The sequence below is a fragment of the Neolamprologus multifasciatus genome, chromosome 12, assembly GCF_963576455.1.
Source record: "Neolamprologus multifasciatus chromosome 12, fNeoMul1.2, whole genome shotgun sequence".
Taxonomy (NCBI): Eukaryota; Metazoa; Chordata; class Actinopteri; order Cichliformes; family Cichlidae; genus Neolamprologus; species Neolamprologus multifasciatus.
In genome coordinates, this window is record NC_140450.1 from 4,520,920 (window position 1) to 4,538,472 (window position 17,553).

General features: G+C 41.7%; 1 protein-coding gene across 6 annotated transcripts in view; it reads left to right on the top strand.

Annotated features, from left to right (window-relative positions):
• The window catches only part of fras1 (Fraser extracellular matrix complex subunit 1), a 352,607-nt gene that overhangs the window by 274,755 nt on the left and 60,299 nt on the right, over positions 1 to 17,553 (top strand). For 5 of the 6 annotated variants that reach the window (XM_085180995.1, XM_085180996.1, XM_085180998.1 and 2 more), the window contains 6 exons: positions 244 to 491; positions 2,290 to 2,441; positions 5,828 to 5,990; positions 7,660 to 7,792; positions 13,930 to 14,120; positions 16,406 to 16,562. In XM_085180995.1, the coding sequence (XP_085037121.1) occupies positions 244 to 491; positions 2,290 to 2,441; positions 5,828 to 5,990; positions 7,660 to 7,792; positions 13,930 to 14,120; positions 16,406 to 16,562 (1,044 nt within the window). The remainder of the gene's footprint in view (positions 1 to 243; positions 492 to 2,289; positions 2,442 to 5,827; positions 5,991 to 7,659; positions 7,793 to 13,929; positions 14,121 to 16,405; positions 16,563 to 17,553) is intronic. The other variant, XM_085180994.1, reaches the window with a different exon arrangement.

The window sequence follows — 17,553 nt, forward strand, 5'->3', positions numbered from 1 at the left end:
TAGTCTCAGCTTGAGTTGAACTGCACACCAGCTTTAAAGTTAATGTGAAACAGAAGCTTGGCCACCCGCTTAAGAAGAAAGAATATTTTTATGGCCTCAAAAATTTAGTAATTGTCAGGTTTTTTTGTCCTCACGTCTTCTTTTTCCCTGCTTGTGTAACCGCGTCTCTGGTGGAAAGGTAACAGAAAAGCTGGAGGACTAAAATCAACACATGAAACATCCACATTTCCTCCGTCTTTTTAGGTGACACCTTCACTTTCAGCGACGTCACCCGCAATGTCCTGCTCTACCACCACTCCGGGCTCTCCACCCAAGATGATGCCATCACCATCTCAGTTAGCGACGGTATCTCCATGGCTGCCACAGTAGTGCAGGTGGTGGTTTTAGGCGCTGGAGGCAGCGGGCCGCAGCAGGACCCCATCGCCACGCTCTCGCTGGAAGTGGGCGAGAAAAGCAGCACCGTCATCAGACGCTCACACCTGGCGTACACGGTGAGTTAGGAGAGCTGCGTGCCAGTGAGAGTGTTTAGTGTTTGAATTACGCTGAGCTTTGGTTTATGTGTTACGCAAGTGTCACGGGGTCTTGTGTGGAAAAGAGAGGTTGTGCAGGCAGATTCAGAAAGATATAATATTAAAAAGAAAGACATGGTGTATAGAAGAAGAAGAAGAAGGAGAAGAATACATATGGTGATGCAGAAAAGTGGAAAAGAAGCAAAACACGAAGCATGACTAAAAAAGGATTTAAAAACACCAAACATGCATGAAAATCCACAGTAGGATCTGATAACGGGCTGTCCCCGGGCTGTGTCGCGTCCTGGTTTGGACTCGGCGGTCGGAGCTGATCACACCCACTCATGCTCGCAGTTCTGTGAGACATGAGCCAGCAAATGCATATTGCACGATCTATGGTTTGAATAGATGATTTTAGGGCCTTTCCAGGCCTGCTTCTGTGGCCTGGTGCTATCTTTCAAAGTCCAGCTGTCCATCCCTATATCAGCCCTAGAATAGACAGGCATAGGCACTCAATAGGGCATAGGGTCATATGATTGTTGGGCTTTTCTCTGTATCTATGAAGCGCCTTGAGGCGACATTTGTTGTGATTTGGCGCTATATAAATAAAATTGAATTGAATTGAATTGAATTGAATTGAATTCAATGATGAAGAGACATATTCAGCTTATTTTCAGCTCCATATTTTTATTGGAGAAACTTTGCATCGTTCACAGTTTAAAATCATCTTCATTTATCTTGCTAGTACATGCCCTACATGCCCTTTCTCTATGCACGTGGTTGCATAGAGAAAAATAAAAAATACAGGTGAGTGTTGCTGTATATATAAATAAAGAATACACTTATTTGTTTTTCTTAGTTTAAAAACAATCAGCCAATTTGTGTCTCTCTCTTACAAGGCTGAGCTTTTGCTGTACTATACAAATGTCACTGTAGTTCATTGCTAAGTGGTTGCCAGGCAACATGAAGGCCTTATATCATTTATCTCATAACATCCCAGTTTTGTGGAAATAAATGAGATGTTGTTGTTGTGAAATTAAAATATGAAGCTTTTTTAAAACTTCATGCTGATGGACAACCCGATGATTTTATAATGTGTGATATAGATAAGAATCTTCAGGGGCCTGAGATGTACCTGAGTGTTAGTCGATCCACTGACTGAAACAAGCTGTAAACGCCGTCTTCCTTTAAAGCTACAAGTCAGCTTTGAAGTGACTGGGTGACCCTTATTTAATAAACAGAGCCAAGTTCTTGTTGACGTCTACAGCATATGTAAGGTTAGTTTTCTTTAGCAGGCTACCAACAATTTACCAATCCCAAAACCAAACCTGGATATATTAGAGAGAACCCATGTCTGTATGGGTTCTCTCCAGGTACTCCAACTTCCTCGTGCCGTCCAATGACATGCATGGGGTTAGATCACTAAATTACCAGCATGTGTGAATAGTTGTCTGTCTTTATGTGATAGACCTGTAAAAGATTGGTGAAGGGAAGGCTCCAACCTCCCAGGTACCCTGAATTGGATAAGCAGAGGATGGATGCGCAACACCATCCAAGGGCCGGGGGTGACCGGAGGAAGATAGGCAATGTTTTATACGTTGTATCCTATGTATGTGACATGAGGGAAATCCAAAAACTGGAGAGTAGTAAGAGAATGAACGGGAGGTGCTGTGCTCGTCAAAATATCAGAATAGTTCCTTGTTATCCTCATTTTACAGCACAGAATAATTTTGTGAATAAAGAGTTGAACAGTATCCCTAAAGTCCGTTTGGTCCCTCAGGATGACTCGTCTCCAGATGACCAGATTCGACTCCAGCTGGTGTCGGTGCCAATGTACGGCATCCTGACCAGGAGCCAGTCCCAGCAGGAGCACCAGGAGCTGAGGGAGTACTCCACCTTCACAATGGAGGACATCAATAAGCACAGGATCAGGTATGGGTAGCAACAGCTACTCGGTGGGACTAGTTAAGACGTTTAAAATCCTCCAGACAACGAGGACAGCATTCAGTAAATTATTTAGTCTGTTGCAATGGTTTTTATGTGACCTGTGAAGCACTTTACCCCACCTCAAAGACACGGGTGTTTAATTACGTCTTTCTGTGAAGGTTTAAATGTTTCTTCAGAGACTTACAAAACTGTAATATCAGTATAACATCTGCACTTACACTAAAAATGACTTTCAAAAAGCCTCGGTTGTCCCCAGAAGCAGTCAGTGAAAATGCGATAAAGATTCACAAAGCTCGATGAGAGTCTACAAAAAATGTTAATATTTTTATTAACAGCTGCCTCACGGCGACAACGTTTGAGTGACTAAGAGTAGTTATATGTAAAAGCTGAGGTCTTATCACCTTCACCTGCAGGCCTGCTGTGGTTTCATCTATTTTTATTGGGTTGAGTCAGTTTTTTTAAATGTGGCACATTAAAAACAACACGGAGTGAGGTAATATCTGTTCATCTAGTATACACAAGATCTAAGTAACATTAATAAGTAGTGCAAAAGATTATGAGAGAAGTAGAAAACATGGACAGGATGAACATAAATGAAATGAAAGAAAAACATATTTTAAAAAAAGAAAGCAAAAATGACAACAATAAGAATAATAAATAGATACTTAGACTGGTTTTCAACAGCAGGCAGGATTTACATTCTCAAACAAGCAGTGGCTCAGAGCACCGTGCAGCTCTGAGCCACTGGGGTCCAGACTTACTTAGGCTACGTTCACACTGCAGGTCTTAATGCTCAATTCCGATTTTTTGATCAAATCCGATTTTTTTGTCTGCTCGTTCACACTACAAATAAAATGCGACAGCAAACGCGCTCTAGTGTGAACGCTCAAAGCGGCCGCATGCGCAAAAGAAGACGTCACACACAACGCGCTCTGTTCAGACCCAGAGCAAACAGTATTGTTTGACTGATGGCCTTAATATAAAGACTTCGGACTTCACGTTTCCCAATTTTTGCTTTAAGTTATTTTGTTATTTACATAATAATGTAAATAACCTAATAATGATCCTTATTGCTGTTTTAGAGGAGCGGTGCTTCAAAGGATAGTTGCAGATTTCTGTCAGAATCTGCAGATTATACAGTACAAATAAAATGTTCATGTTTCTCCAACGTTGTCTTCCCAGCAGTTTCACTGGATGGCCAGGAAGCGTTCACGATGTCTTATCGGGCGCTGATAATTGCTGTCTGTCTTGTGTCAGTGACGTAAAAGACGGATTTAATGCGACATGACCGTTCAAACAGCAGTCGCTTTCTAAAACATCGGATATGTATCGGATTCAGTACCACATACGAAAGTGACCCAGATCGGATTTGAAAATATCGGATTTGTGCCGTTCACACTGTCACACCATGATCAGATATGGGTCGCATAGGGTCAAAAAAGTCGGATTTGATGCGCTTTCACCTGCAGTGTGAACGTAGCCTTAGATGCCTCGGAGTTGAGGTGTTATGGGTTCAACCAGAAGGCAAGCATGGGGCAGACACAGGACATGCTGGGGAGAAAAAGTCTTTCTGCCAGTTGGGAACATTTTGGTGTCGCCCTGGAAGTGCTGGAGGTGGTGGCATTGGACAGTGAGGCATCTGCATCACTCGTTGGACTGCTAAGCTGGATAAGCAGTAGAAAATTGACGGGTTGGGGGTAGAAAAAATTGAAAGAAATAAAGAAAAAGCTTATAGCCTTTTGGTTTTTAGGTGAGAGAAGGACCCAAACGTGAAATGTGGAATATGTAACATGTTGTGGAGAAAAATTAAAATATTAGACCCGTTTGAAGTAAAGTAGTTTTTCCAGGATGAGAGCAACCCTGGGTTTTTGCAGGGTTTTTAAGCCTCTAATAAAGAGGCAGCTGTAAAGGAATAGCCTGGTGTCGAGACCACTCTGTGCGATAAAACACCGTCTCGGGTTCTTCAGTCTGCAGTCGTACTCACGATCAATTTCTCTGACTGCAGCTCGAGTCAGCGGGAATCACTTTCCCTGTCAGCTTCAAGCTGCAGAAGACGCTGTAACAGCTTGCAGATCCATTTTGCTTTCCTTTAATCCTAATGTTTCTTCTCATGAAATGAGAGCTCCACAGACATTAACCAAAACCCGGAAAGAAAACAAACGTAGTCTTTCTCCCGTTGCGTTCAATGAATCAGCCTGTTGGCATTAGCAAAGCCAATTAACTTAGCTCTGATTGTACCTGCAAGTGGTAGTAAGGCCTCCTATGAGAGGCACTAAAATAAAGCATAAATATTCACGTACTAGCTATTTCATTTCCATAACGCACCCCCTGATTAGCTGCGGCACGGGCCGATCTCTGGGGGCGAACTTCAAACCGGCTGTATTAGTTTTGTCTCTTTGGTGCTGGCTCTTACAAACAAGAGCTGGGAATTGTTTTAAAAGAAACGAATGGGATTAGAGGAGATTACACTGGCATGGCTTTCAGTTTTATTAGTGCTCTGCAGAGATTAGCAGCTGTATCACTGTGAGAGGGCTAAAGCGAATCTGTGCTAAGTCCTCTATCAATCCACGACTTAACACATAAACAGATAATTATGCACCCATTAAAAGAGAATTACTGTATCAGACAAAATTATTATTAAACACACACTTAAAAGATTAAGAAACCTTTTTCAAGAGTTTTTGTAAATGTCAGAGATTTTGATTTAAAGTCTAGCAGCATTTGAGTGATTCTCTGAGGGAGGCTTTTCTTCTCGACTTCCTTTGATTATCATGGGAATGAAAAAATAAGACTTTTGTTTCTTTGTTTGGCTTCAGGTCTTTTTTCTCCTTGTATTAGCTCAACTGTTCATCATATATATAAGTTTTTGTTTGTTTTTTTTAGATGTATGGCCTAATCTTTATTCCTGTCCTCATCTATGAGGTGAAGCTGTGTATTGTGACCAAATGGCTGCAGTTTCAGATACAGGTGGTGGAAATGATCTTCCTCTAAAGGGCGTCTGGGCTCAGCCTTGGGGCAGTAGGATGGGGAGATTAGTAATTCAAGAAGAGCTCAGAGTTGCAGTGCTGGTACTCCACAACGAAAGGAGCAAGTTGAATTCAACATCTGACCAGGATGCCTCCTTGAAGCCTCCTACTTGAGGCTCAGAAGAGAGATTTTGTCTCTTGGCTTGTCTGGAAACACCTCCGTGTCCTCCAGAAGAACTAGAGGCGAAGGCTTTTTGCCTCATTAGTAAATCAGGCCATGTGTCTCTCAGCTAAAGGCTAGAGAGAAGGAAGTTAGTGCATCTGTGCAACCCGGACCTGGATAAGAAAATTGAAGGATAAATGAAGAAAATAGAAACTGTGATTAAAACAGGTTTCCATCTGCAGGTACATCACTTCAATAGAGACGGGAAGTCAGCCAGTGACTGATATCTTCCACTTTGTTGTTTATGATGGAGACAACAATCGCCTTGACAACCAGATATGCACCATCACCATCACCTCCGCACCAAGACAGCCGCCGTTGGTCACTGTCCGCAGCAGCATCAAGGTACGCACACGCTGTGTCCTGCATACAAATGCAAGTAAGAATCTTACACACTTAACGGAGGTGCGCACAGCAGGCAGCTGAAACAATATTTACCTTTAGTCAGAAGAATATCTTAAGTTAAGCATCAAATCATATTTAATGTTTATATTTGAGACAAACGAAGCGAGGGAATCCTGTCACATGATCTCCCATCAGATCGCTTGAGGGTCTTTGTTTAAAAAATAGCTCCAAATTGAAAGTATAATAATGTTTGAGTATTGTCCTCTGTGAGTGGGAATAACAGATACGTACTCCTCTACTTCTGCTTGCTTTGTTCTGTCCTGCTGAGCTAACTGGACATTCAAGTCCACAAACTACAGGCTCATGGATAAGGGTAAAGGTATGCACTGTCACTGTTAGGGGCTAATACAAATGCAGCAGAATATGGCATCAGCATGCTTTTATATTTAACACATTCTCCCCTGTGTATGTGTGTGGACATTTGTCAGTCTCAATGTGTTACACTAAAGAAATGTGCACTTCCTGTCTTTCACTGCAAGATAACAATACGATAAGAGAAAGAGCTTTGCCGCATCTGCAGGCTGTACCTGGGATATGATGTCCCTCCACAAATTCCACCGTTCATCAAGGATACGAAGTCAAATCTCACCCCAAGAAATGTCTCGTTCTTGGATCTATTTATTTCGTGGCTGTGTGGGGAGAAATTTTCTGGGTCAGCCAATACATCTCAAAGTGGGACCTCTTCCGTGGGTTCACAGCTTGTCTTGTTTCTGGGTAAATTAAAAGAATACAATAAAGGCAGAAAAGAGAAAAAGGCTCACGGAGCACTAAATAATTTAACATCTACTGTGTACTCATCCTTCAAGGGTCTTGTAAAGATTTGAATTTCCAGTTATTGTGAGTTTTTAATCATGTTCAAATGTAGAAAGGGGATTTTTTTTTCTGGAGTTGAGATTCTCATTTTTTTATGAGCCCACTCTGAGTTTTCTCAGAGCTTTAAATATATAATATGATTAAAATATTAAACAGACTATATTGTAGTAACTATACTTTAGACCAGCGGTCCCCAACCTTTTTTGCACCACGGACCAGTTTACACCTGACAATATTTTCATGGACTGGCCTTTAAGGTGTCGCGGATAAATACAGCAAAATAAAACCAGTACTGGTACCGAAAAAAAGAAGATTTATTCATAACACACGTGAAAAGACCCAGGAAAACAGAGTTAACGATAAAAACGATAACAAAATAACACTGAAAACCGATAAAAACCCTGAAAACCACACATTTCACACCCGAGCCTTAACCGGTTTCACGGACCGGTACCGGGCCGAGGCCCGGGGGTTGGGGACCGCTGCTTTAGACTCAAGTGAGAAAACTAGATAAGATAAGATAAGACTTTATTGATCCCACAACGGGGAAATTTTTGCGTCACCTCAGCTCAGGTACAGATATATGAAGGAAATACAAAAATACAAATAAGTACAATCAATGAAAAAAAGTATGATAATACACTATATACAATGGTAGCATACACAGTATGTGATTATGGATATAGTTGGAAATATGGAAGACATAAACTATATAGCTTGGAAGGTCATGGAAGGTCCATTATGCATGAGGATCTCCCAAGTAAATAATTTATTTTTGCTTATTATCCATGTCTAGGTCGAGGAAGGCGGTCGTGTGCAGCTGTCTACCAATGACATCACAGTGTCACATGTGGACACGCCCCCGAAGGACCTGCTGATTTGGCTCGTCAGCCCTCCTAAATATGGTTTTCTTGAGAACACCAGGAGAGGTGAGAAGTGTGACGGTATGCAGATATTTTGGAGTGTGGTCACTGTTGCAGGAAGCTGAATTGACTTTGGCTCATGATGTGACAAACTGCAACTGTTACTCTGAATAATTTTCACATTTCAATTTGCGTCACATTCCTGTGCACACAATGCCGGGTGAACTCCCCGCGGTACCAGTGCCATCTGTCTCGGCTTGATTGTGCTGTGGATTAGAGCCGCCAGATAGTCAGGTACAGATGGGGCAATTGTTGAAGTTTCACAATGTTGAGGCTCACTCAACTACTGCTGCTCTTTCTTCTGCTCCCGAGAGGAAGCGCTTGGAAAAATGAAAAAGGTGACAAGAGTTGAAGAGGAACTGATTCCCTCTGGGGAAACTGTAACGTTGCAAGTGCAGAAGCTGAAACAACATGAAATGAAATAGATATAAACACAGTAGGAAGAAAAGTCATATTGGGAATGAATAATGAAAATGGTATATCTTGCTGTAATTGTAATTTTGGTTTATATATAAAAATAGACAGAGCGGTGACGTCAGCCACTGGATTGTGAAGCCTCGCTTTTAGTATTTTGGCTGTTACCATCTTGTTTTTGGCTTTCTTCTTTTTCAGCCAGAAGAAATCATGCATGTATGCAAATGTGACATTATGAGCCCACATTAGCAAGAACAGGTTGTAATCAAAGCTGGGCGTAGCTTAGGGAAAAGTGGATCTTATGCTTTCTTCTCTTTCTGATGGCCAAGGTGACTTCTCTGGTTCCAAAGACAATTATGGGTGTAAGGAAGTTGGCTGCTTTAATCCAAACTCTCAGTAAACATTTTCCTGATGAGCATATGGTCTCAGTCTCTAGTTTTAGAATGTTTATTTTATAAAATATGGTTCCGATTAGTGTCCAAAAAGATGATAAAGCAGGGTGCGATTGTGATTTAAAAGTTATTTTACGATCTGACCTACACGCCTCAGTCATACAGGCTTAGAGACAGATTGGCAACCCCCTGGCAATATCTGGTCACTAGGGAGAAATGTGTATTTCCTGAGCAATCAGTCTTACTGCTTCAACCAACATGTTTCAAAAGGTACAACTTTAGTGTTGAAGGGGAATATTCTGTGTTTCTGAAGCCTTAACAAGCACATCCTCAGACTATTTGGGTCCAAGCAGAGCCTTTAAATAAAAGATGATCTATTGGTTTGGGACATATTTTAAAGCTTCAGCATTTAGGTTATTATTTAAATTATTAAAGTTAAATTTGGTGGTTAGCACTGTTGCCTCACAGCAAGAAGGTCCTGAGTTCAATTCCACCATCTTTCTTTGTGGAGTTTGCATGTTCTCCTTGTGTTTGTGTGGATTCTCCCCGGGTACTCCAGCTTCCTCCCACAGGATAGGTTAATTGGAAACTCTAAATTGCCCATGTCTTTGTCTATGTGTTAGTCCTGCGACAGACTGGCGACCTGTCCAGGGTGTACCCCGCCTCTCGCCCCAAGACAGCTGGGATAGTCTCCAGCCCCCCTGTGACCCTGAAAAGGATAAGTGGAAGCCAATGGATGTGAATGGAATGGACTATCGACCTTGGTTAGAGAGCTGCATCCATGTGCTGTGTGACATGGTTGCTGTAACAGAGAGTTGCATGATCTGCATCATTCAGTAAATCGTATCACATTGTTGGTCGGATTTTAGCAGTTAAGAGCAGAAAATCATCATACTGATCTGCATATGTAAAGAAACTGTTCATTTTTAATGGGTGTGCAGCCATAGTTGTAATAATAATAAGATAATTGGGGCGATCGTGGCTCAAGAGTTGGGAGTTCGCCTTGTAATCGGAAGGTTGCCGGTTCGAGCCCCGGCTTGGATAGTCTCGATCGTTGTGTCCTTGGGCAAGACACTTCACCTACCACCCACTGGTGGTGGTCAGAGGGCCCGGTGGCGCCAGTGTCCGGCAGCCTCGCCTCTGTCAGTGCGCCCCAGGGTGGCTGTGGCTACAATGCAGCTGCCATCATCTGTGTGTGTGAATGGGTGGATGACTGGATATGTAAAGCGCTTTGGGGACTAGTAAGACGCTATACAAATACAGACCATTTACCATTTATTTATTCACCATAATTGGCCTTCTCTATTATACATTGTCTGCAGACATAATGAAGGATAAATGTGTAGGGTCAGATATTTATAGTGTCTGTAGCTGTAGATAACCAGCTGGCGCCAATCTTTTCTCTCCGTGTCCCGGCGGCCCGTCCTTGATGGCAGCTGGAGTCGTTGGTATTCAGCAGCATCAGCGGTGCCGGGTGATGGGATTTCTGCTGTCACCGGGGCACAGGGGAGGCCAGTCAGTGTCACCGTCAGTGTGCTGGCAACAAAACCAACATGCACAGGTTTTTTTAATGTTGATATGCAGATGCACCATCACACCAAAGACACTGACTCGCATGCTGATATTGTGCATTTGCATGAATCCAGCAATTCAAAACATGCACATGGAAAAAACAAAAATCTCACACGTAGGCAGTGTTTATGCATGAAATGGCTTTTCCCTTAACAAAATGCATAATAGTTTGGTGATTAGCACACGTACTGCAATGCAGTATAGACATTTTCCAATTAGAATTTAAATAATTACTTTAATATAAAGCTGACATGGAAGGAATACGGCCAATGTTATTTTGGCGCCTGAGGTCCTAGAAGAAAACTAAACAACTCCCAGCCCATCTTTGTCACTCCCCATCTGTTTACATGCCGCTTTGTCTCCTTGTGTTCGTCTTTCTCTGTAGATGTCAGGAGAGGAAATGGAAAGAGACAAAAGTGACTCCCTTCCTGGTTCTGTCGGTGGTTTCTTCCTTTCTTTTTTCCCACCATCACCAGTTGCTGTTCGTAGCAGATTGTCTGATTGTTGGCCTTTTCTGTCTAAAATAATGGTACAGCTGGTTTGGGAATGCCTCAGTGTTCCAGCCCCAGTTGGTCCTCCTGTGTAAGACTCAGATAAGTGGCAGAAAACGGATGGATGGATTATTCTGATTACTCACTCCCGTGATTATTTAAACTCCTTAGATCAGCGGTCCCCAACCCCCGGGCCACGGACCGGTACCGGGCCGAGAGAGTTGAGGCTCGGGTGTGAAATTTGTGGTTTTCAATGTTTTTATCGTCTCCTGTGTCCTATTTTGAAAGAAATATTTACCACCATAGTTACCATAGCAACCGGAGAGCATTAAGGGCAGAGAGGAGGATGTTACTCTTAATCTTGTCGGCGCGTTTCAGGAGGACGCTGCTAATAAAGTTACACAATTACACAGTGAAATCGCGTTTATTATCATATTTACAGAATACATCGTTTTTGTCTTGGTCGTGTCGTTTTATTTCGTTGTATTTATCTGCGACACCTTAATGGCCGGTCCGTGAAGATATTGTTTGACATTAAATCGTGGCGCAAAAAAGCTTGGGGACCGCTGCCTTAGATACTGTAAGCAGAAATTTTGAAGGCTAAAAAAAAAATTAAGTTGCTATAAAAGTGCCAAACCTGCAGTTCCTCTAGGTGCCACTTGAGGCTGGCTCCAAAAGTGAACCAGTCTCCACTGGCTCATGTTGTGCTATCCAACTTCATAGAGGAAATAAGTCTACAGCCTGGAAAAGAGAGCAGTGTTAGCACCTATAGATGGTTTGACCCATTTTCTTATTTTCATCATCGAACAAGAGTAAATGCCCCACATCATCTGGGATAGTTCATAACCGTGCTTTTATGAGTCCAGCATTAAAAGAGAAGTAGGGATTGTCATGAACTGGCTGTGTGGAGGCAGATGAGGACCCAAACGCAAAACTCACGGAGACAGGAACTGAACTCAAAATCACTGCTTTATTGCAGGCCTTAACACGAAACAGAACTAAACTGGGAATACTAACAGAAGACCGAGGGAACACAGAAAGCCACACAGGTTTGGGGAGGAGACATTGACGACGCGACCCTGAACTGAGGGAGACATGCACATAAATACACAGAGGGTTAACAAGGGAAGTGGGAGCACACGGGGAACACAGCTGACACAGATTATCGTAACGAGACAGGGCAGGAGTGAACACAACATGACGTACTGACGAGAGACTGTCAAAGTAAAACAGGAAGTACACAGAGGTTCAGACAGGAGGAGAGAACACGGGGAGAGCACAGATATAACGGGCTGGGGAAAACATTAAATGAAACACAAGGAGGGGAAACGAGGGCTCACAGGTACACAGAGGGGCACACAAGGGGTAATCAAATAAGGAACATCTTTAACAGAACCTAGGAACCACGGCATAAGGAACAAAATACAAAAATACAAGAAAACTAAGAATGCTGGGCCAACATGGCCCAGGACCATGACAGGGATGGAATATAATAATTCAGATCCCATTAGTGTAGAATCATCTGTAACTATAATTAATCCTAAAATAAAATTCATGAAATTTAATAAAAAACAATTCTGGGATTAATATTCCAGCCTGCTAACTCTCTGCGCTCACATTCCTGAACAACTGGATCTGTTTTCGACCCACATTCCTTTTCAGAGCCTTGTTCAGTCGGCGATGCACAGAGATGTCAGTGGCGTGATTGCAGGGAGTGGTGCTGTGAATCTGAGATCAGCAGATGCCACGTGTGTGAACAGAACAACCAAAAAAAATGATTCTGGAAAAATTGTAATTCCCCGGAGGCTTCAGGTGATTTCCTGTTTTGATTACACTTCTGTGAGGGTTCCCGCTCAGATAAGAGACTCCCGATGCTCACCGTAAAACAGGCAGATGAGGCGATGTGATGTGATGCGATTTACTGTCGGGCCTGATTTACACGCATACACTAAAGTAAATACAAGTACACACACACCAGCTATTCCCTCCAGAGCCCTGACTCAGCTCAGTGCGGAGTCATCCGTCTTCTGCGAGAAAAACACTCATACTTTCTCTCAAACTTCAGAGATTTCAAGGTTGATGTTAAGTATTCAAGGCGACTCTCCTTCAACCTGAGGACAGCCAGGTCGTGTCATCACAGCCAAAGTGTGCTTTTCTGGAGAATTGTAAAGACCGTCCATGCATCTAAACTACCAGACAGTTCCGGCTGAAGTCAAATGAAAAGCCTGATGGGACGGAGAAGACAAATATTGCTGTCATTGCAGCTGTCAGAGGATATAAGTGATGGCCTGCTAACTGGTCACCTGAGAGGTTTATGAGTTCTTTGTTGCAGTATAAAAAATGTTCCAGTGTGGAAAGGGCTTTTTTCAGCGTGTAGCCACAACCGGACGACGGGACAAATCATAATTTTTACACTAAAAGAAAGAAGATTGATTTAATGAATAAAATTATTTTGTGCACTTTGAATTTGAATCAGAATCAGAAAGACTTTATTTATCTCCAAGGGGCAATTAACATACAACAGAGCAGCATAACGTTGAAGATAAGAACAATAAGAACAGGCAATAAGAGTGAGATGATACATACACCGAATATACAGTTTAAAATGACACCGTTTAAAATTAAAGTGACTGAGAGGTGACAACACACGTTCTCACTCCCAAAGCGTAACATTTGACGCTAGGTGACAAATCGTCAACATCTACCCACCACGTTCCTAAATGACGACCTCGGAAAAATGAGGAAATATGAGAACCGTCTGGATTGAATCTACACATGTTCGCTCTTTTTCTTCAAATCGCTTACAAACACACTATTTAATGTCATTAAAGTCCTGGTTAGGGATAAGGTTAGGTTTAGGGCTGGAATACAGGGCTGGAACGTCTATTACCGCGGGAGCGTCATTGCACTGGATTTCAGCCATAACCCGCCGCGTACCATAAGAACGCCGAAGGTCTCCTTTCGCGTTCCTGAGGAACGCCGCGGGACGTGACAAAACGTCGGCATGTTACGCCTCGGGAGTGAGAACGGGCTGGAGGTGAATAAATAACTGTAAGTGACTAGGAGTGAATAAAGTGTCGGTAGTATAAAAAGAGAATCAGAATACTTTATTAATCCCGAAGGAAATTTATGTTTCTGGTGCGGGAAATGGTTTATCTGCTGGAGTTAAAAAGCAGAGTGGCTTTGGGGACAAAGGCGACTCTCCTGCATCTCCTGAATGCAGTGCTCTTTGTTTTCTAAATTGCATCTCTTCCTCTGTTCTCTCGTCAATCAGGAAGCTCTGTTGGCGGCTCACACGTCGTCACCCCTGACGTGCCTTTCTCTGTGGAGGACCTTACATCTGGCCATATCTCTTACGTCCAGGAGAGCCAGCTTAAACCTCAAACCAAGCAGGACATCTTCAGCGTCTACATCAGCGACGGGCTCAGTCAGACGGAAGCTTTCAGTGTGGAAATTGACATCCAGGTAAGGAAAAACTAAAAAGCTACTACTACTAAATCTCGTAGTACTATCATTATAAGTGACATTGATTAATGTATAATTAAGAATGTATTTCAAAATAAAGGAAGTTTGTTTTTGTTGTGTTATTTTTAGCCAAATGTGATGAAGAAGAGGGAGGACAGTTATCAGTTAGCTAGGTTAGCACAGAAATGGTTTTATTTCTCAGCAAAATTCATTTCTAACCACAGACGTTGCTGCTTAAATAAATAAAAAACGAACTATATCCTTATTTCGTCCATGGGAATTAACGGGGTAAGTCATAGTCAAGTGCTGGTAATCAAATGCACTCGGTTAATTGATCATCAGCAAGTGTGAGCGCCTCTATAATGGTGGATATTTTGGCAGTTTGCTGGTCTGTAGGTGTGTTTAGGAGGAAAGACATCAGCTTATGAATCTAGGAAGTGTTTTAAGGCCATTCCCAAACGTTTCACAAGTAAACAATTGTCAGGAGTGGATATTCCAACAAATTCACCCATATGCTCAGAGAAATTACAAAAACCTGAGAGCTCAATCTTACACTACACAGTTAGTATGTTAAATGTTTAAGTTTATGATAGTGTTAAAGTTTACACTCTCAGAAAGACTGAACAAGAACGGCTTACTAGAAATGTTACCAGGAAAAAGCATTTTCTCTCTAAAGAGACCATCCTGGCATCACGGTTCAGGTTTGCAAAGTTGCATCTGGACGAACCACAAAATCCTTTGATCAGGGGAGACCAGAGCGGAGATGTTTGACCATGATGCACTGCACCACGAGTGAAAACCATCGCAGCATATGAGCACAAAGACCTCTTACCAACTGTCAGCTCAGTGGTGGACGGACGATAACTTGGGCTCGTTTTGGAGCCAGAGGACCCTGGACATTGAGTCAGCCATGAATTCAATACCAAAGTATTTTAGAGTCAAATGTCAGGTCATCTGACTGCTGACAGCTAAAGTTTGGCTTAAAATGACTCGTCTAACATGTCAATAATTTCAAGCACGCCTTTAACAGCTATTGAATCGTGGTATGTACTTAGTTTTTCACAGCACTGCATAATATTCTAGGTCTGGGGTAAAGTTCACGTCCTGTCTGTCAGTTTCAAACCATTGTTTTATAAGTAGCACATTTTTCAGTCTTATGCCTGTAATGCTTCCTTTTGGAAACAGTTGCACTTCACCCTGTACCTCCATCAGTCCAAATCACCGAGTTTAATTAGTTTCAGTTAGATAAGTCGCCCCTGTTGATGCTTTCGTTTCTTCAAAAGAAGACGATAAAAGCTTGAAAAAGACCAAAAACACTTTTTAAAAATTGAAGCTGGTGCACACCCTGATTAAGTGGTGTCTGTGCTGATGAAAAGAGATGAAACAAGGTCTTAACAGCTCCACGCTCTATTAGTAATTTTAAAAAAAGAGGTCTTACTCAGCTTTTCTTTTTCTTTTTTACTGCTGTCCTTGAGCAGCACAAGGCTTCCTCCAAGGAAAAACTGCTATGGCCTCAGGCTGTCCCTGTTTTTTTTCTCCTTCATAAACACATAAACAAACTGAGCATCCAAATCCATCACTTAAGCCTGTTTTAGATCTTGAGTTGGATTGATGGGGCTGTCTGTGAGCTGTTAAGTTTGTTGAGTGTGTGTATTTGAACACGTGACCTGTATATAATAAATCTTTCACGGTGTGTATTAATGTAGAGGTGGTAGTATACAACCCCTGGCAAAAAATATGAAATCCCCACACCAGGAGGACTGCTTCTGCTTTATTACTTTGTTGGCAATAACAAACCACAGATATGTCACAAAACTGTTATATTTAACACCTGAACATTGTGGCTTTGTGAAACAAACCAAACAGAACCACATTGTAATCTGCATTTATAAGACAAAAATCTGAATATGCCAACGAGTCTACAGACACACCACTTGGCTGAATGAAGGACAACATCTCCCCAACAAGGGACCTGAAAAGATTATACATCTCTGGTAAAATATGCTGGTTATTCCTGGTCGCCTGTGTCTAAATTTTGGAGCGAATACAAGCAAAATGTTTGAGTAGACCTTGGAAGATGTCAAAGCATCAGGACAGGAACCAAAAACGGGACCACATCACAAATAAAAATAAAATCAGCAGAAACAGGAATAATCTGCCATTACTTAAAATAATTTAACAGAAATTGTTTGAGATCTGCTTTGTGAAGCTGGTGTTCTGTTGGTGAGGAACAGTGTAGTTATTCCACAAATATTAAAAGATGTCTTTATTTTATTGTCTTTCAGCAGAGTAAAGAGGACAAAGAGCCGGTGGTGTCTGTCAGCAGCATCCATATAGAGGAAAACTCTGGAGTTGTCATCACCAACTCGTCTCTCAGCGTCCACGATCAGGACACACCAGAGAACGAGATCCTCTTCACTATTATCAGAATTCCCAGCTATGGTGAGCACAGACTGCATTGGCCTGTAAAGGCTGTTCTTCAACTGCACCTTTCATTGTTAAGTCTGTCTATCAGAATTCATTTTAAAGCAGCAGATTACTTTCAGCTTACTAAAAACTATTTCTTTCTGTCTATAAGTAATAACCTGTTATTATAAACTACTTTTAGCTGCTGCTCAGTTTACTATCCGTTACTAACTTAGTGCATTTGTCTAGCAGTTAGCTAACAGTTTTCCTTTGCTAATTCATACTGCTAGTTAATACACTTAAAAAGCGTAGTTTTTAATTGTTAGGCAATTTAACTGATAGGTCTCGATTTAGAAAATGTACACAATCTTCTTCATAGCCTTAGCTAGCTTTATTGCAATTATTTATCCATTATTTTCAGCTAAAAGCTTGATTTGATTGCTCACATGTAGCTAGCTGCTAACGTAGCTAACAGCTGAAGTGATTTATAGCCTTAGCTAGCTTTATTGCAATTATTTATTCATTATTTTCAGCTAAAAGCTTGATTTGATTACTCACATGTAGCTAGCTGCTAACGTAGCTAACAGCTGAAGTGATTTATAGCCTTAGCTAGCTTTATTGCAATTATTTATTCATTATTTTCAGCTAAAAGCTTGATTTGATTACTCACATGTAGCTAGCTGCTAACGTAGCTAACAGCTGAAGTGATTTATAGCCTTAGCTAGCTTTATTGCAATTATTTATCCATTATTTTCAGCTAAAAGCTTGATTTGATTACTCGCATGTAGCTAGCTGCTAACGTAGCTAACAGCTGAAGTGATTTATAGCCTTAGCTAAAACTGAGTTCATCTATATAAACTTGACATTTTTATTGCTTTTTGCTCTCTATTATAGAGTGCTCTTGACTCACCCTTCATTTCTTTTCTTGTTTTATGCCATTGGCTGTTTCTTCACTCATTTTTAGTACAGTCCTATTACCTGGCTGTTTTCAGAGGACTGTATTTGTTGTTTTGTTAACACACTGACC